This window comes from Aspergillus eucalypticola (assembly GCF_003184535.1).
Source record: "Aspergillus eucalypticola CBS 122712 chromosome Unknown BO83scaffold_13, whole genome shotgun sequence".
In the NCBI taxonomy this organism is placed as follows: domain Eukaryota; kingdom Fungi; phylum Ascomycota; class Eurotiomycetes; order Eurotiales; family Aspergillaceae; genus Aspergillus; species Aspergillus eucalypticola.
The window spans coordinates 557,413-569,971 of NW_020290287.1; the positions used below are offsets into that span (position 1 = coordinate 557,413).

At 53.0% G+C, this 12,559-nt stretch overlaps 4 protein-coding genes across 4 annotated transcripts; all 4 read left to right on the plus strand.

Moving 5' to 3' along the window:
- Positions 1-282: 282 nt before the first annotated feature.
- On the plus strand, positions 283-3,335 carry BO83DRAFT_437684 (putative AP-1 adaptor complex subunit beta; the record flags this gene model as incomplete). The annotated part of the gene is made up of 7 exons (XM_025536038.1): positions 283-356; positions 414-434; positions 505-636; positions 697-1,334; positions 1,391-1,959; positions 2,014-2,375; positions 2,423-3,335. The coding sequence occupies 7 exons, from the start codon at positions 283-285 to the stop codon at positions 2,880-2,882; spliced, it is 2,256 nt and encodes a 751-aa protein (XP_025387931.1). The 3' UTR covers positions 2,883-3,335.
- Positions 3,336-3,396: 61 nt separating this feature from the next.
- BO83DRAFT_417462 (tryptophan synthase) lies at positions 3,397-6,108 on the plus strand. Its single transcript, XM_025534761.1, has 5 exons — positions 3,397-3,557; positions 3,621-3,924; positions 4,027-5,565; positions 5,813-5,880; positions 5,939-6,108. The coding sequence occupies exons 1-5, from the start codon at positions 3,422-3,424 to the stop codon at positions 6,010-6,012; spliced, it is 2,121 nt and encodes a 706-aa protein (XP_025387932.1). The 5' UTR covers positions 3,397-3,421; the 3' UTR covers positions 6,013-6,108.
- A 958-nt stretch (positions 6,109-7,066) lies between these two features.
- Positions 7,067-8,416, plus strand: BO83DRAFT_378729 (NAD(P)-dependent alcohol dehydrogenase). Its single transcript, XM_025531331.1, has 3 exons — positions 7,067-7,254; positions 7,322-7,933; positions 7,992-8,416. The coding sequence occupies exons 1-3, from the start codon at positions 7,081-7,083 to the stop codon at positions 8,283-8,285; spliced, it is 1,080 nt and encodes a 359-aa protein (XP_025387933.1). The 5' UTR covers positions 7,067-7,080; the 3' UTR covers positions 8,286-8,416.
- An 81-nt stretch (positions 8,417-8,497) lies between these two features.
- BO83DRAFT_338663 (threonine synthase THR4) lies at positions 8,498-10,583 on the plus strand. The gene is made up of 3 exons (XM_025528513.1): positions 8,498-8,663; positions 8,762-9,087; positions 9,156-10,583. Exons 1-3 carry the CDS (start codon positions 8,610-8,612, stop codon positions 10,378-10,380), a joined length of 1,605 nt encoding a protein of 534 aa, XP_025387934.1. The 5' UTR covers positions 8,498-8,609; the 3' UTR covers positions 10,381-10,583.
- The last annotated feature ends 1,976 nt before the right edge of the window (positions 10,584-12,559 follow it).

Here is a 12,559-nt window from a genome sequence, read left to right on the forward strand (position 1 = left end):
TCCACTTCCTGCCCGGCCCTCTTGCTCCCCCCCCAATCAACCCCCCTCTTCCCTCCCCTCAGGGTCTTTTTCTATACTTTCTGTCTTCTCTTCCTTTAACCTTGTCTTGTTTCCTTTTACTCGTCCAACCATCCTCTGCCGGATCGCTGCCGTGTCCGGTTCTCCCTGAAGCTCTCGCCGCCTCGCATTAATTCCCCGCAGTCTCCTGCATTCCCACTTCCGATCCCATCTGGTTTTGCGGAGGCGCGACCCCGTCGTCGCTGAAGCCCGGTTTCGCTCAGCATGGCTATGAGTAAGATCAGGGGGCCTTTGCGGTCCCCAGAAAAGGAGAGACCTTCGAATTGCGAGCTGGTCTTGTGTATGGTGTGCCCCGTGCCCGATCGGTGACCGACATCTTGCTGACCTCTCGACAGATCTCAATATGCATATGAACGGTACGTCGACATGAATCTGCCTATGGAGAACCGCCAATAGCTCGTGACACATTCTCTGATGCGCGCATAGGAAGGAATCCATTCAGAAGACCATCATGGCCATGACGTTGGGCAAGGACGTTTCCGCTCTGTTTCCGGATGTCCTCAAGAACATTGCGACCAGCGATCTCGAGCAGAAGAAACTAGTCTACCTCTACCTCATGTACGTGTTCGCTCTTTGGTTTCCCAAAGTGATCTTTACTAAACACTCCCTACGTACCAGGAATTACGCCAAATCTCACCCGGACCTTTGCATTCTCGCCGTCAACACCTTCGTACAAGACTCCGAAGACCCGAACCCCCTCATTAGGGCTCTTGCGATCCGGACAATGGGATGTATCCGTGTGGACAAGATGGTGGATTATATGGAGGAGCCCCTTCGCAAGACGCTTCGCGATGAGTCGCCATATGTCCGGAAGACCGCCGCGATCTGTGTAGCGAAGCTCTTCGACCTGAACCCCGCTATGTGCCTGGAAAACGGCTTCCTTGAGATGCTGCAAGAGATGATTGGGGATCCTAATCCCATGGTTGTCGCCAACTCTGTCACCGCACTGTCAGAAATCTACCATGCTGCCCCTGAAACGCAAGCCCTCAAGGTTACTTCCAACACTCTGCGCAAACTTCTCATGGCCTTGAACGAGTGCACGGAATGGGGTCGAGTCACGATTTTGACTACTCTGGCCGAGTACAGAACCAACGAAGTGACTGAATCTGAACACATTTGCGAAAGGGTTGCTCCCCAATTCCAACATGCCAATCCCAGTGTTGTCCTGGCGGCCGTTAAAGTGGTATTCCTCCATATGAAGAACGTCAACTATGAGCTGGCGAAGAACTACCTGAAGAAGATGGCTCCCCCGCTTGGTAAGATAACCATAGATTCTGCTGACCGACTTACTTGCTGATGTATTATGGTTCAGTAACGCTGGTGTCGTCGGCGCCCGAAGTCCAGTATGTGGCTTTACGGAACATTGATTTGTTGTTGCAGAAGCAGCCTGATATCCTGAACAAGGAACTGCGGGTCTTCTTCTGCAAGTACAATGATCCACCTTATGTTAAGTTCCAGAAGCTGGAGATCATGGTCCGCATAGCCAACGACCGCAACGTCGACCAGCTCCTGGCAGAGCTGAAGGAGTACGCGCTGGAGGTGGACATGGACTTTGTGCGCCGTGCCGTCAAAGCTATCGGTCAGGTCGCCATTAAGATCGAGAGCGCCAGCGAAAAGTGTGTCAACACCCTGCTGGACCTCATTAACACCAAGGTCAATTATGTGGTACAAGAGGCGATCGTGGTCATCAAGGACATCTTCCGCAAATATCCCGGCTACGAAGGAATCATTCCCACTCTCTGCAAGTGCATCGATGAACTGGATGAACCTAATGCGCGCGCTGCGCTCATCTGGATCGTTGGTCAGTATGCGGAGAAGATCAGCAACGCGGGTGACATTCTTGCTGGTTTCGTGGAAGGCTTCAATGAGGAGTTCTCTCAGGTTCGTTTATTTTTCTCGCCAAGCCTCTCAACCAAATGCTGATCCTTTGTGCAGACCCAGCTGCAGATCTTGACCGCTGTCGTCAAGCTCTTCCTCAAGCGGCCCGAGAAGGCTCAGGGGCTTGTCCAGAAAGTGCTGCAGGCGGCCACGGCTGAGAATGACAACCCCGATGTCCGCGATAGGGCTTACGTGTATTGGCGTTTGCTGTCCAACACGAGCGACCCGAATGCTACGAAGAACATCGTACTGTCTGACAAACCGCCGATTGTCACCACAATCCACTCTCTTCCCCCGAATCTCCTCGATCAGCTACTGAGCGAACTCTCCACCCTCGCATCTGTCTACCACAAGCCTCCGGAGCAATTCGTTGGACAGGGCAGATTCGGTGCAGATGCCGTACAAAGAGCTGCCATCGAGTATGTTTTACACTCGCTTTGCAAAGCTAGGCTAATGAAAATCCTAGGGAACAAATCCAAAACGCTCGCGAGAATCCGTTGGCGGCAGCGGCGGCAGCAGCAGCTGTTACTGGCAGTGCTCCGCCTCCGCAAGCCCAGAGCAACATCGAGAACTTGTTGGATATCGACTTCGATGGCACCGCGCCGGCATCTGCTCAGAAAGAACCGGGCGCTGGGATGTCAGGTCTCGAAGGCCTTGCTGGAACGCCCGTGCGGGTGGAATCTCCGGCCGCAGGGGCACCTTCTGGAAGCAACAACCTGGACGACCTGCTCGGAGTGTTTGGCGATGGCGCCGCCGCCGCCGCCGCCCCCCCAGCCAGCGGGAGCGGTGCTCCCAGTGGCGGTGCTGGTGCAGACTTGATGAATGGCTTTGAGGGGCTGGACCTGTCTGGAGGTGGCATGGCTTCACCACCTCCTGGAGGAAGCCAACCAAAGAAGACAAACGAGGATATTCTGTCGTTATTCTGAGCGCAATGAGCCATGTCTGTATGATGGCGCACGATTTCGTATAGCTGAATCGCAGGTGCGGGAAGGTTGAGCCAAAAGCACACATAATTCTGTTGATGCATGCCGAATATAGATCTATTTTTCGTTACTCTAGCTTGGGGTCTATCTTGATACTACTCTTGTCTATCTGCTTTTTTCCTGTTTGCCATTCTGGGTGTTTCCGCCCACCTGTATGTCCATCTCATCATTGGACTTGACGAGCATTGATCTATTCTACGTATCCCTTACTTAATTGCGCACTTCTTTCCCGGTCAACGCATTCAGGAAACTTTTCCCCAACTTCAGGGGACTTGCTGACTTTGCATTTAACCCTTCTAGCGGGGGGCCAGCAATGCTAGTTGGTCGGAACCGAAACCCTCCCTTGTCCGGGTGAGTCACGGCTGCTCATCCTGCCTGGACTTCCGGCAGTCTGTGAACCACTATAAATAGTCATGCCATTCTCAAGGCTCTCATCGCTTTTCTCAGATTGAAATCCATTGAACCCCTTCTATTACCGTGCAATGGATCAACTAAAAAAAACTTTCGCCCGGTGTGCGCAGGAGGGCCGGCCAGCCCTTGTGACTTATGTCACGGCTGGCTTCCCTACGGCAGCAGAGACTCCAGACATTATGCTTGCAATGCAGGCTGGAGGAGCAGGTATGCAATACTTCCTAGCTTGTATAAGTGACAACGTCCGCTGGTGTGCTAATGATGTGGTAGATGTCATTGAACTCGGTCTCCCTTTCACGGACCCTATTGCCGACGGCCCTACCATTCAGATGTCAAACCTTAAGGCGCTCGATAACGGTGTCACCATATCCTCTATGTTGCAAATGGTAAAGGATGCCCGTCAAAGAGGTCTGCACGTTCCCGTTCTCTTCATGGGTTACTATAACCCGATTATGCGTTATGGGGAATCCGAGCTCCTCGCTGCGAGCAGGACAGCGGGGGTGGATGGCTTCATCATTGTCGATCTACCGCCCGAGGAAGCTGTTCGATTCCGGAACCAGTGTAGAGATGCTGGGTTAGTTACCTTTCTAATACCAATTGTTGAGGCAACAGGGCATTGCTTGACCATCCACTGACCCATATCCTTCGAGCAGTCTTTCCTACGTCCCATTGATAGCCCCGTCGACCACAGAGGACCGCATGAAAACTCTCTGCGGAATTGCCGATTCCTTTATATATCTTGTGTCCAGAATGGGTGTCACTGGCGTCACTGGCACTCTGAGTCACTATTACTGGAACTAATGAAGCGCGTGAAGCATCTTTCCGGCGGAGTACCGGTGGCCGTTGGCTTCGGCGTCAGCACCCGTGAACAGTTCCTCGGCGTCACCTCTGTCGCAGACGGCGCCGTCATTGGCAGTGAGATAATCACCCAGCTGGCAAACGCTCCTGCAGGCCAGGGTGCAGCTATCATCCAAGACTACTGCTCTCAGATTACATGTCGGACAGTCAAGCCAACTGAACCTCACTCTGTCCCAGAGAACCCTCACTCATCTTCGTCATCATCGAACCTCCCTGTCTTAGAGCAGTCAACTGAAGCGTCCAGGCCCGGCCGTTTCGGCACCTTCGGCGGCCAATACGTACCAGAAGCCCTAACGACATGTCTCAACGAACTAGAAGCCGGCTTCAACACCGCCATCGACGACCCAACCTTCTGGGCTGAATACCGTTCCTACTACCCCTACATCGGACGGCCCTCATCCCTACACCAAGCCCCACGCCTCACCTCCCACGCTGGAGGCGCCACCATCTGGCTAAAGCGCGAAGACCTCAACCACACCGGCTCACACAAAATCAACAACGCCCTCGGCCAGATCCTCCTCGCCCGCCGACTCGGCAAGACCGAGATCATCGCCGAAACAGGGGCCGGCCAACACGGCGTAGCAACCGCCACCGTATGCGCCAAATTCGGCATGAAATGCACCGTATACATGGGCTCCGAAGACGTCCGCCGCCAGGCCCTCAACGTCTTCCGGATGCGCCTCCTCGGCGCCACCGTCATCCCCGTAGAATCCGGGTCCCGCACACTCCGCGACGCCGTCAACGAAGCCTTTCGCGCGTGGATCACGCGCCTTAACACAACCCACTACATCATCGGCTCAGCCATCGGACCACACCCCTTTCCCACAATCGTCCGCACCTTCCAATCCATCATCGGCCAGGAAACCAAAACCCAGCTAGCGCAGCAAATCAATCGTCTCCCTGATGCAGTAGTCGCCTGTGTAGGCGGTGGCTCTAACGCCGTCGGCATGTTCTACCCTTTCTCTGAAGACCCCAGTGTCCAGTTGATCGGCGTGGAAGCTGGCGGCGATGGTGCCACCGGCCCGGAGCACCACTGCGCTACCTTATCCTCTGGGTCTGGCTCGGTTGGTGTATTCCATGGAGTGCGGACATACGTACTTCAGAACGAACACGGGCAGATCTCCGATACGCATTCCGTGTCCGCAGGGCTGGATTATCCTGGGGTTGGACCGGAACTGGCGCATTGGAAAGAGGTGGGCAGGGCGAGGTTCATCTCGGCGACAGATGACGAGGCGCTGGAGGGGTTGAGGTTGTTGTGTCGGTTGGAGGGGATTTTGCCGGCGTTGGAGACGGCGCATGCGATTGCCAAGGTGGTGGATGTGGCGAGAGAGGTTGGAGTGGGTGGTCATGTTGTATTGTGTGTTAGTGGGAGGGGGGATAAGGATGTTGATACGGTTATGGGGGTGGAGGGGATGGCTTAGGGAGGTAGTATAATACTCCAGCCTTTTTTTTCTTTTTCCTAATTTTCGAGATATTTTTAATTCTATCAATCTGGTACTTTTTTTCACTCGAATTTTCTAGAGATCCCGAGTATAAATGCAGCCCTTTGAAGATGTCCATTGATATAATTGATTGTTCAAGTCCTTTTATTAACATAAACCTAGTATGAAGGAAGATAATACAGTAAATCCACAAGATGCGACACTGAATGCAACACATAGGCTACTTAAAAGTAAGTAGTATAGATAACGCCATACCACCCCAATATGACCGATACTAGTTGTTCATAGTTAGTAGCGGTCAACTGTATGCAGTAGTACCATGTTACCGACATAATTCCGAGAATATTACCGAAGGGTACTAAAAGTTGAACCCCCTCACGATAGAAGTTACCTCAGTTTTACGAAGTGTCTTGGATATTTTTGAATCAACTATTTAGAGTGGAATAACTAGCAGTCCGGAAATAATGTAGCGAGACAGAGGTAGACAGCACAACAAGGTAGGAAAGTTATCGCTATCTATAATTTAGATCACAAGATAAAAAAGATACCGAATCGGACCCTTGTTCGGAACGAGATTACATTGATTAGAGTTGATTCCCGATGAGATCCGATTCCTGCAAGGTTTCCGCGTCTTTTTTTTTTTTTTTTGACTTGCGGGTTATCGGGCCGTGACGATTTGTCTATGAGTTAGATCACACCACACATGTCATTCATGTTACTGTGTATTTTGAGAAGTTCAAGGGATAATATTGGAAATGAATAGAAATCAATCAATTAAGGTCGTTAAGGCTGTTAAGGCTGTAGGGAGGGTTTCCCACTTTGGTTTTCTTTCATTTTTCATTACTCAGTGGGGGGGGGGGCTTTGTCCGTCCACTTTATTAGTCTCATTGTCCGGCTTTGGAGAAGGAAGATTTGGAGAATTTGGAGAAACACTAGCATTAGAAAGTATTCGTTCAGTTACAATTAATATTTTAATCTAGAATAATAATACTCAACCCAATTACTGAGATTTGGTTTCTGTATAGCAAATTAATTTTGTAGTCTACAGGTAAGATTGAATTAAGAGTATTAATAATGCTGCAAAACAAGCCGACGGATCGAGGTAAGACTCCGCCAGATGTCTATCGGAAAGACTCCATCTAGACCACAAGTACTTCTTCTCAGTGGGCTAATAGGCCATCGATAGGATATCCGCAATACCCGTGCCCTTTCCGCCTCTTCTTCTCCTTTACTTGGCTATTCTGTCTCTGGCCAAAAGTGGGCCATCTGCCGATCCAACCGATGAATGATCCATGGAATAGCAGTTGCCCCTCTGTAGTGGTTCCTGGCGTATAAATTATAAAGAATTGGGGTTGTCTCCTATTCCTTGACTTAGTTGCACCTGTCATACCCCAAACTTAGACATACCTTTGTCCACTCACTCATTCACAATGGCTCAAGATTACAAGTTTGAAGGATGGATGGGTCTCGACAAGGACTCCGCCGACGGAAAGATGGTCTGGCAGGAGTTTGAGCCCAAGCCGTGGGAGGAAACCGATGTTGACATTAAGATCACTCACTGCGGTATCTGCGGTTCCGATTTGCACACTCTTCGCAGCGGCTGGGTAAGTCATTCATCACCATGTTTTGATTTTGTAGAAAGTTCGTGAACTTAGATACTAACCTCAGCAGAGACCTACTTTGTACCCCTGCTGCGTGGGCCACGAAATCGTCGGCATTGCCGTGCGTGTTGGTTCCAAGGCTGTCGGCGGCATCAAGGTCGGTGACCGCGTGGGTGTCGGCGCGCAGAGCGACTCCTGCCTTGGTCGTCTGGGAGACTGCCCCGAATGTGCGATGGGCGATGAGCAGTACTGCTCCCACAAGATCGTCGGTACCTACAACAATGTTCACCTGAATGGCGGCAAGTCTTACGGTGGATATGCTCTGTACAACCGCACCCCGTCTCACTTCGTTATCAAGATCCCCGACAGCATCCCTTCGGCGCAGGCCGCCCCTATGCTGTGCGGTGGTGTCACCTTGTTCAGTCCCCTGAAACACCACAACTGTGGCCCTGGCAAGCGCGTGGGTATCATTGGTGTTGGTGGATTGGGCCACTTCGGTGTGCTTTTGGCCAAAGCCATGGGTGCTGATAAGGTGGTTGCTATCTCCCGCAAGACTGGCAAGGCCAATGATGCGCTGGCTATGGGTGCCAATCTCTATGTTGCTACGGATGATGAGCCGGACTGGGCTACCAAGTATGCCCGGTCTCTGGATCTGATTGTCTGCACTGTTTCTTCGACCAAGGTATGTTTACCCCATTATACGCATAATTTGGGGGTTTCGGGTACTAATGGGGATATAGATGCCCATGACCGAGTACCTGGGCCTGCTTGCGACGGGCGGTGCCCTGGTCCAGGTCGGACTTCCTGATGACGGTGTTCTCCTGGCCCCTGTCGGCAAGCTGCAGCGTCGCCTGAAGGCCACCAGCTCCTTTATCGGCAGCCCCAACGAGATCCGTGAGATGTTCCAGCTCGTTGCTGAGAAGGGAGTCAAGGCCTGGATTGAAGAGATCCCGATGAAGGACGCCAATCAGGCCATTGTGGATATGCACGCGGGCAAGGCGCGGTACCGTTATGTGCTGGTCAATGAGCAGTGATATGATGATGGTGATGATTTACGATGTATGGAGTTGTTGGAGTTTAGTTGGAGAAGAGGACAGCGATGTTGCACAGAAATAGATAGAGATAGAGATAGAGACTCAAATGATACCATTTTCGTTGACCGAAACAGGCAGGTGGCGGGCACGTGGTTGCGAGGGGCGCCGCAGTCGGAGGCGCTAAACCCAAAGTGGATTTTTCCCCTCGGCCTTCGCCGCGGGGGATCTTTCCGTATTGCCTCTTTGACTCAGACATCTTTATCACTCTTTCTCCTTCTCTCCTTTGGTCCTTACTTACCATTGCCTCATTCATTGATATTCGCAATGTCTCCCACTCTCTCCCAAAGATTTCTGAGCACCCGCGGTGGCTCTTACGGCGTAAGTGACATCTCCCGCCTTGGTCATACCTCGTCGCCTATAAATCCTATCCTCTTTCCCAGCGGAGTCAATTGCTAACTGGCTATCTACAACAATAGCTTTCCTTCGAGGAGGTCGTCCTGAAGGGTCTCGCCTCCGATGGTGGTCTCTTCATCCCCGAGGAGATCCCTACCCTCCCCGCCGGCTGGGAGTCGGAATGGCGCGATCTCAGCTTCGAGGAATTGGCCTTCCGTATCATGTCCCTCTACATCTCCGAGTCCGAGATCCCCAGTGAAGATCTGAAGGATATCATCAAGCGCTCCTATGCTACCTTCCGCCACCCCGAACGCACCCCCATCGTTGAACTTGACGCCAAGCGCAACCTTTACCTCCTCGAACTTTTCCACGGCCCGACCTTTGCCTTCAAGGACGTCGCCCTGCAAAAGTAGGTTTACTGGAAACTGCGCATGCATGTGAGAAAGGACACCCGGTGCTGACTTCGATCTCTACCAGTCTTGGAAACCTCTTTGAGTACTTCTTGGTGCGCAAGAACCAGGGCAAGGAGGGCAAGGACAGACACCACCTGACTGTTGTCGGTGCGACAAGTGGTGACACTGGCTCTGCTGCCATTTACGGCCTCCGTGGCAAGAAGGATGTCTCCGTCTTCATCCTGTTCCCCAAGGGCAAGGTTTCGCCCATCCAGCAGGCTCAGATGACCACCATCCTTGATGCCAACGTTCACAACCTCACCGTCGAGGGTACCTTCGATGACTGCCAGGACTTCGTCAAGGCCCTGTTCGCCGATCCCGACATGAACTCCACCCACAACCTCGCCGCCATCAACAGCATCAACTTCGCCCGTATCCTGGCTCAGATCACCTACTACTTCTACTCCTACCTCGCCCTAACCAAGACCCCCGGCTACAACAACAAGATGAGATTCGTCGTTCCCTCCGGTAACTTCGGCGACATCCTGGCCGGTTGGTTCGCCAAGCGCATGGGTCTCCCCGCCGAGAAGCTCGTCATCGCCACCAACGAGAACGACATCCTGGACCGTTTCTTCCGCACCGGCGGTACCTACAGCAAGAGCGACAGCAAGGGTGCCGGCGTTAAGGAGACCCACAGCCCTGCCATGGACATCCTGGTCAGCAGCAACTTCGAGCGTCTCCTCTGGTTCCTGGCCTACCAGACCAGCGAGGCCAGCACGGCCGACGAGCGTCGCAAGCAGGCTTGCGACAACGTCAGCAACTGGCTCAACCAGCTGAAGACCGAGGGTGGCTTCAGCGTGCCCCCTGCCCTTTTCCAGGCCGCCCAGGCCGAGTTCGAGAGCGAGCGCGTCAGCAACGACGAGACCATCGCTCAGATCCGCGCCACCTACCAGTCCTGCTTCCCGTCCAACCTGGGCCCTGGCAGCGCCAAGAGCTCCAAGACGGGCGGTTACATCCTGGACCCTCACTCCGCCATCGGTGTCGCCGCATCCCTGCGCTCCATCGAGCGTAACTCTGGCGTTAGCCACATCTCCTTGTCCACGGCCCACCCGGCCAAGTTCGCTAGCGCCGTCGACCTGGCCCTCCGCGGCCAAGACGGCTACGACTTCACTGAGGTCCTACCCCAGGAGTTCATTGGCCTTGAGGACCGCGAAAGCCGCGTCACTGCCGTCGGCCCCGGTGCTGGCTGGGAGCAGGTGCGCGAGATTGTCAAGGCTGAGGTCGAGCAGGAGTTGGAGGGTAAGCGGTAGGCACTTAATCATATAACTTGCATATCACGATATTTTCCTCCTTCTGCAATGTCTGTTTGACCAAAAAGCCAAGCTACGTCGATGATATCTCACGATCTTCATGTTTCTTCCTCTCTTTACTTATATCTTACATCCTGTGTGTGCATCTTTGGCTTCTCTTCCCATAGATCATATTATATCATACCTTACAATCAAGATAGATGTTTCAATCCTGAGATGGTTATACTAGATCCTCCAGACATAGCAGAAATAAAGGTAGAAACAGATAGTAAAACTGATAGTATTACGGCAGTACAAAATGTCAAACGCTCGCCCCCTCCTAGTAGTGAATGAGAGGTTCTACGTTGCAAATTACTTTCGACCTGTCAATTGGCTTAATTTTCAAAAGCGAAGAAGGGTACGTAGGGACGAGAGGAGAAAATCACGACACATGACCATCCATCTAAGTGTCATTGACTACAACCGACGACTCATGCTACATCCTGTTACTATTCCGGGCAACGTAACCCGCCGGGACTGATACGACATCAACCACATGACCCACCGAGTAATACGAACGACGACGTCTATCTAAATATATCTCGGTCTTCTGTCCAGAAGTACAAATTATGCATTATTATGTATTAGAGCATCATTATCTGACACAAAAGCCAAATACATGACTCCTCACTAAAAGCCCTTAGAAACATTCCAGACCAACGTAAGGATGGCCGGTATGCGTTAGGAACTTGACAAGCAAGGAGCCCAAAGGAGGAAATCACGAAACGAAATCAAGAAAAGTAAGTAATAGACAAACAGTAAAAGCCAAATTTTTCTAAATGGGACCGTACCGTACCGTAACACCGGAGATAATATGGGTTATCTTAGTTAATGGGTGACATCGCGATCAAGTGTAGCTTGATCGTTAGATCACACATACCGGACTGAGCCAATTTAGAGGAGAGCCATGACACCCATGACGGCCGCCAGGAAGCCAGCCGCGGGCTGCATGTTGGAGGAGGCGGCGCCAGTGAAGGCCGGGGAGACACCCGTCGCGCCGGTGGACTCGCCGGGGGTAACTGGAGAGACACCGGTGGTTTCTTCGGGAGTGACGGGGGAGACGCCAGTTGCGCCGGTGGTCTCGCCGGGTGTAACGGGAGAAACGCCGGTGGCAGTGGTCTCTTCGGGGCTGACGGGGGAGACGCCGGTCGCGCCGGTAGTCTCTTCCGGGCTAACCGGGGAGACACCAGTGGCAGTAGTCTCTTCAGGAGAAACTGGAGAGACACCAGTGGCAGTAGTCTCTTCAGGAGAAACTGGAGAGACACCAGTGGCAGTGGTCTCTTCAGGAGAAACTGGAGAGACACCAGTGGCAGTGGTCTCTTCAGGAGAAACTGGAGAGACACCAGTGGCAGTGGTCTCTTCAGGAGAAACTGGAGAGACACCAGTGGCAGTGGTCTCTTCAGGAGAAACTGGAGAGACACCAGTGGCGGTGGTCTCTTCGGGGCTGACGGGAGACACGCCAGTGGCAGTAGTCTCTTCGGGACTGACGGGGGAGACACCAGTGGCAGTGGTTTCTTCAGGGGAGACGGGGGAAACGCCAGTGGCAGTGGTTTCTTCAGGGGAGACGGGGGAAACGCCAGTGGCGGTAGTCTCTTCGGGACTGACGGGGGAGACACCAGTGGCAGTGGTTTCTTCAGGGGAGACGGGGGAAACGCCAGTGGCAGTGGATTCTCCAGTAGCAGCCGCAGAGGTACCGGGCACAGCAGTCTCGCCGGGCACAGAAGTCTCGCCGGAAGCACCAGGAACAGTGGTCTCACCAGGGACGACACTCGTGGAAGCACCAGGAACAGTGGTCTCACCAGGGACGACACTCGTGGAAGCACCAGGAACATTGGTCTCACCAGGGACGACGCTCGTGGAAGCTCCAGGGACACTAGTCTCACCAGGGATGACGCTCGTAGAGGCTCCAGGGACACTAGTCTCACCGGGAACGCCACTGGTAGAAACTCCAGGGACGCTGGTCTCGCCAGGAACAGCACTTGTCGAAACACCAGGAACAACGGGGACGGTAGACTGGCCAGGAACAGCAGGGACACTGGTCTCACCAGGAACAGCAGGGACAGTGCTCTCGCCGGGAACAACTGGGACACTGGTCTCGCCGGGAACAGCAGGGACAGTGCTCTCGCCAGGAACAATAGGA

Excerpts from the sequence above, each read along its gene's own strand:
- BO83DRAFT_338663 (XM_025528513.1), top strand. The coding sequence starts at position 8,610 with ATGTCTCCCACTCTCTCCCAAAGATTTCTGAGCACCCGCGGTGGCTCT. Across the intron at positions 8,664-8,761 it reads CCCGCGGTGGCTCTTACGGC|CTTTCCTTCGAGGAGGTCGT; the intron begins GTAAGTGACATC and ends CTACAACAATAG. Across the intron at positions 9,088-9,155 it reads AAGGACGTCGCCCTGCAAAA|TCTTGGAAACCTCTTTGAGT; the intron begins GTAGGTTTACTG and ends GATCTCTACCAG.
- BO83DRAFT_378729 (XM_025531331.1), top strand. The coding sequence starts at position 7,081 with ATGGCTCAAGATTACAAGTTTGAAGGATGGATGGGTCTCGACAAGGAC. Across the intron at positions 7,255-7,321 it reads ACACTCTTCGCAGCGGCTGG|AGACCTACTTTGTACCCCTG; the intron begins GTAAGTCATTCA and ends TAACCTCAGCAG. Across the intron at positions 7,934-7,991 it reads GCACTGTTTCTTCGACCAAG|ATGCCCATGACCGAGTACCT; the intron begins GTATGTTTACCC and ends ATGGGGATATAG.
- BO83DRAFT_417462 (XM_025534761.1), top strand. The coding sequence starts at position 3,422 with ATGGATCAACTAAAAAAAACTTTCGCCCGGTGTGCGCAGGAGGGCCGG. Across the intron at positions 3,925-4,026 it reads AACCAGTGTAGAGATGCTGG|CCCCGTCGACCACAGAGGAC; the intron begins GTTAGTTACCTT and ends TCCCATTGATAG. Across the intron at positions 5,566-5,812 it reads GTGGGTGGTCATGTTGTATT|TATGAAGGAAGATAATACAG; the intron begins GTGTGTTAGTGG and ends ACATAAACCTAG.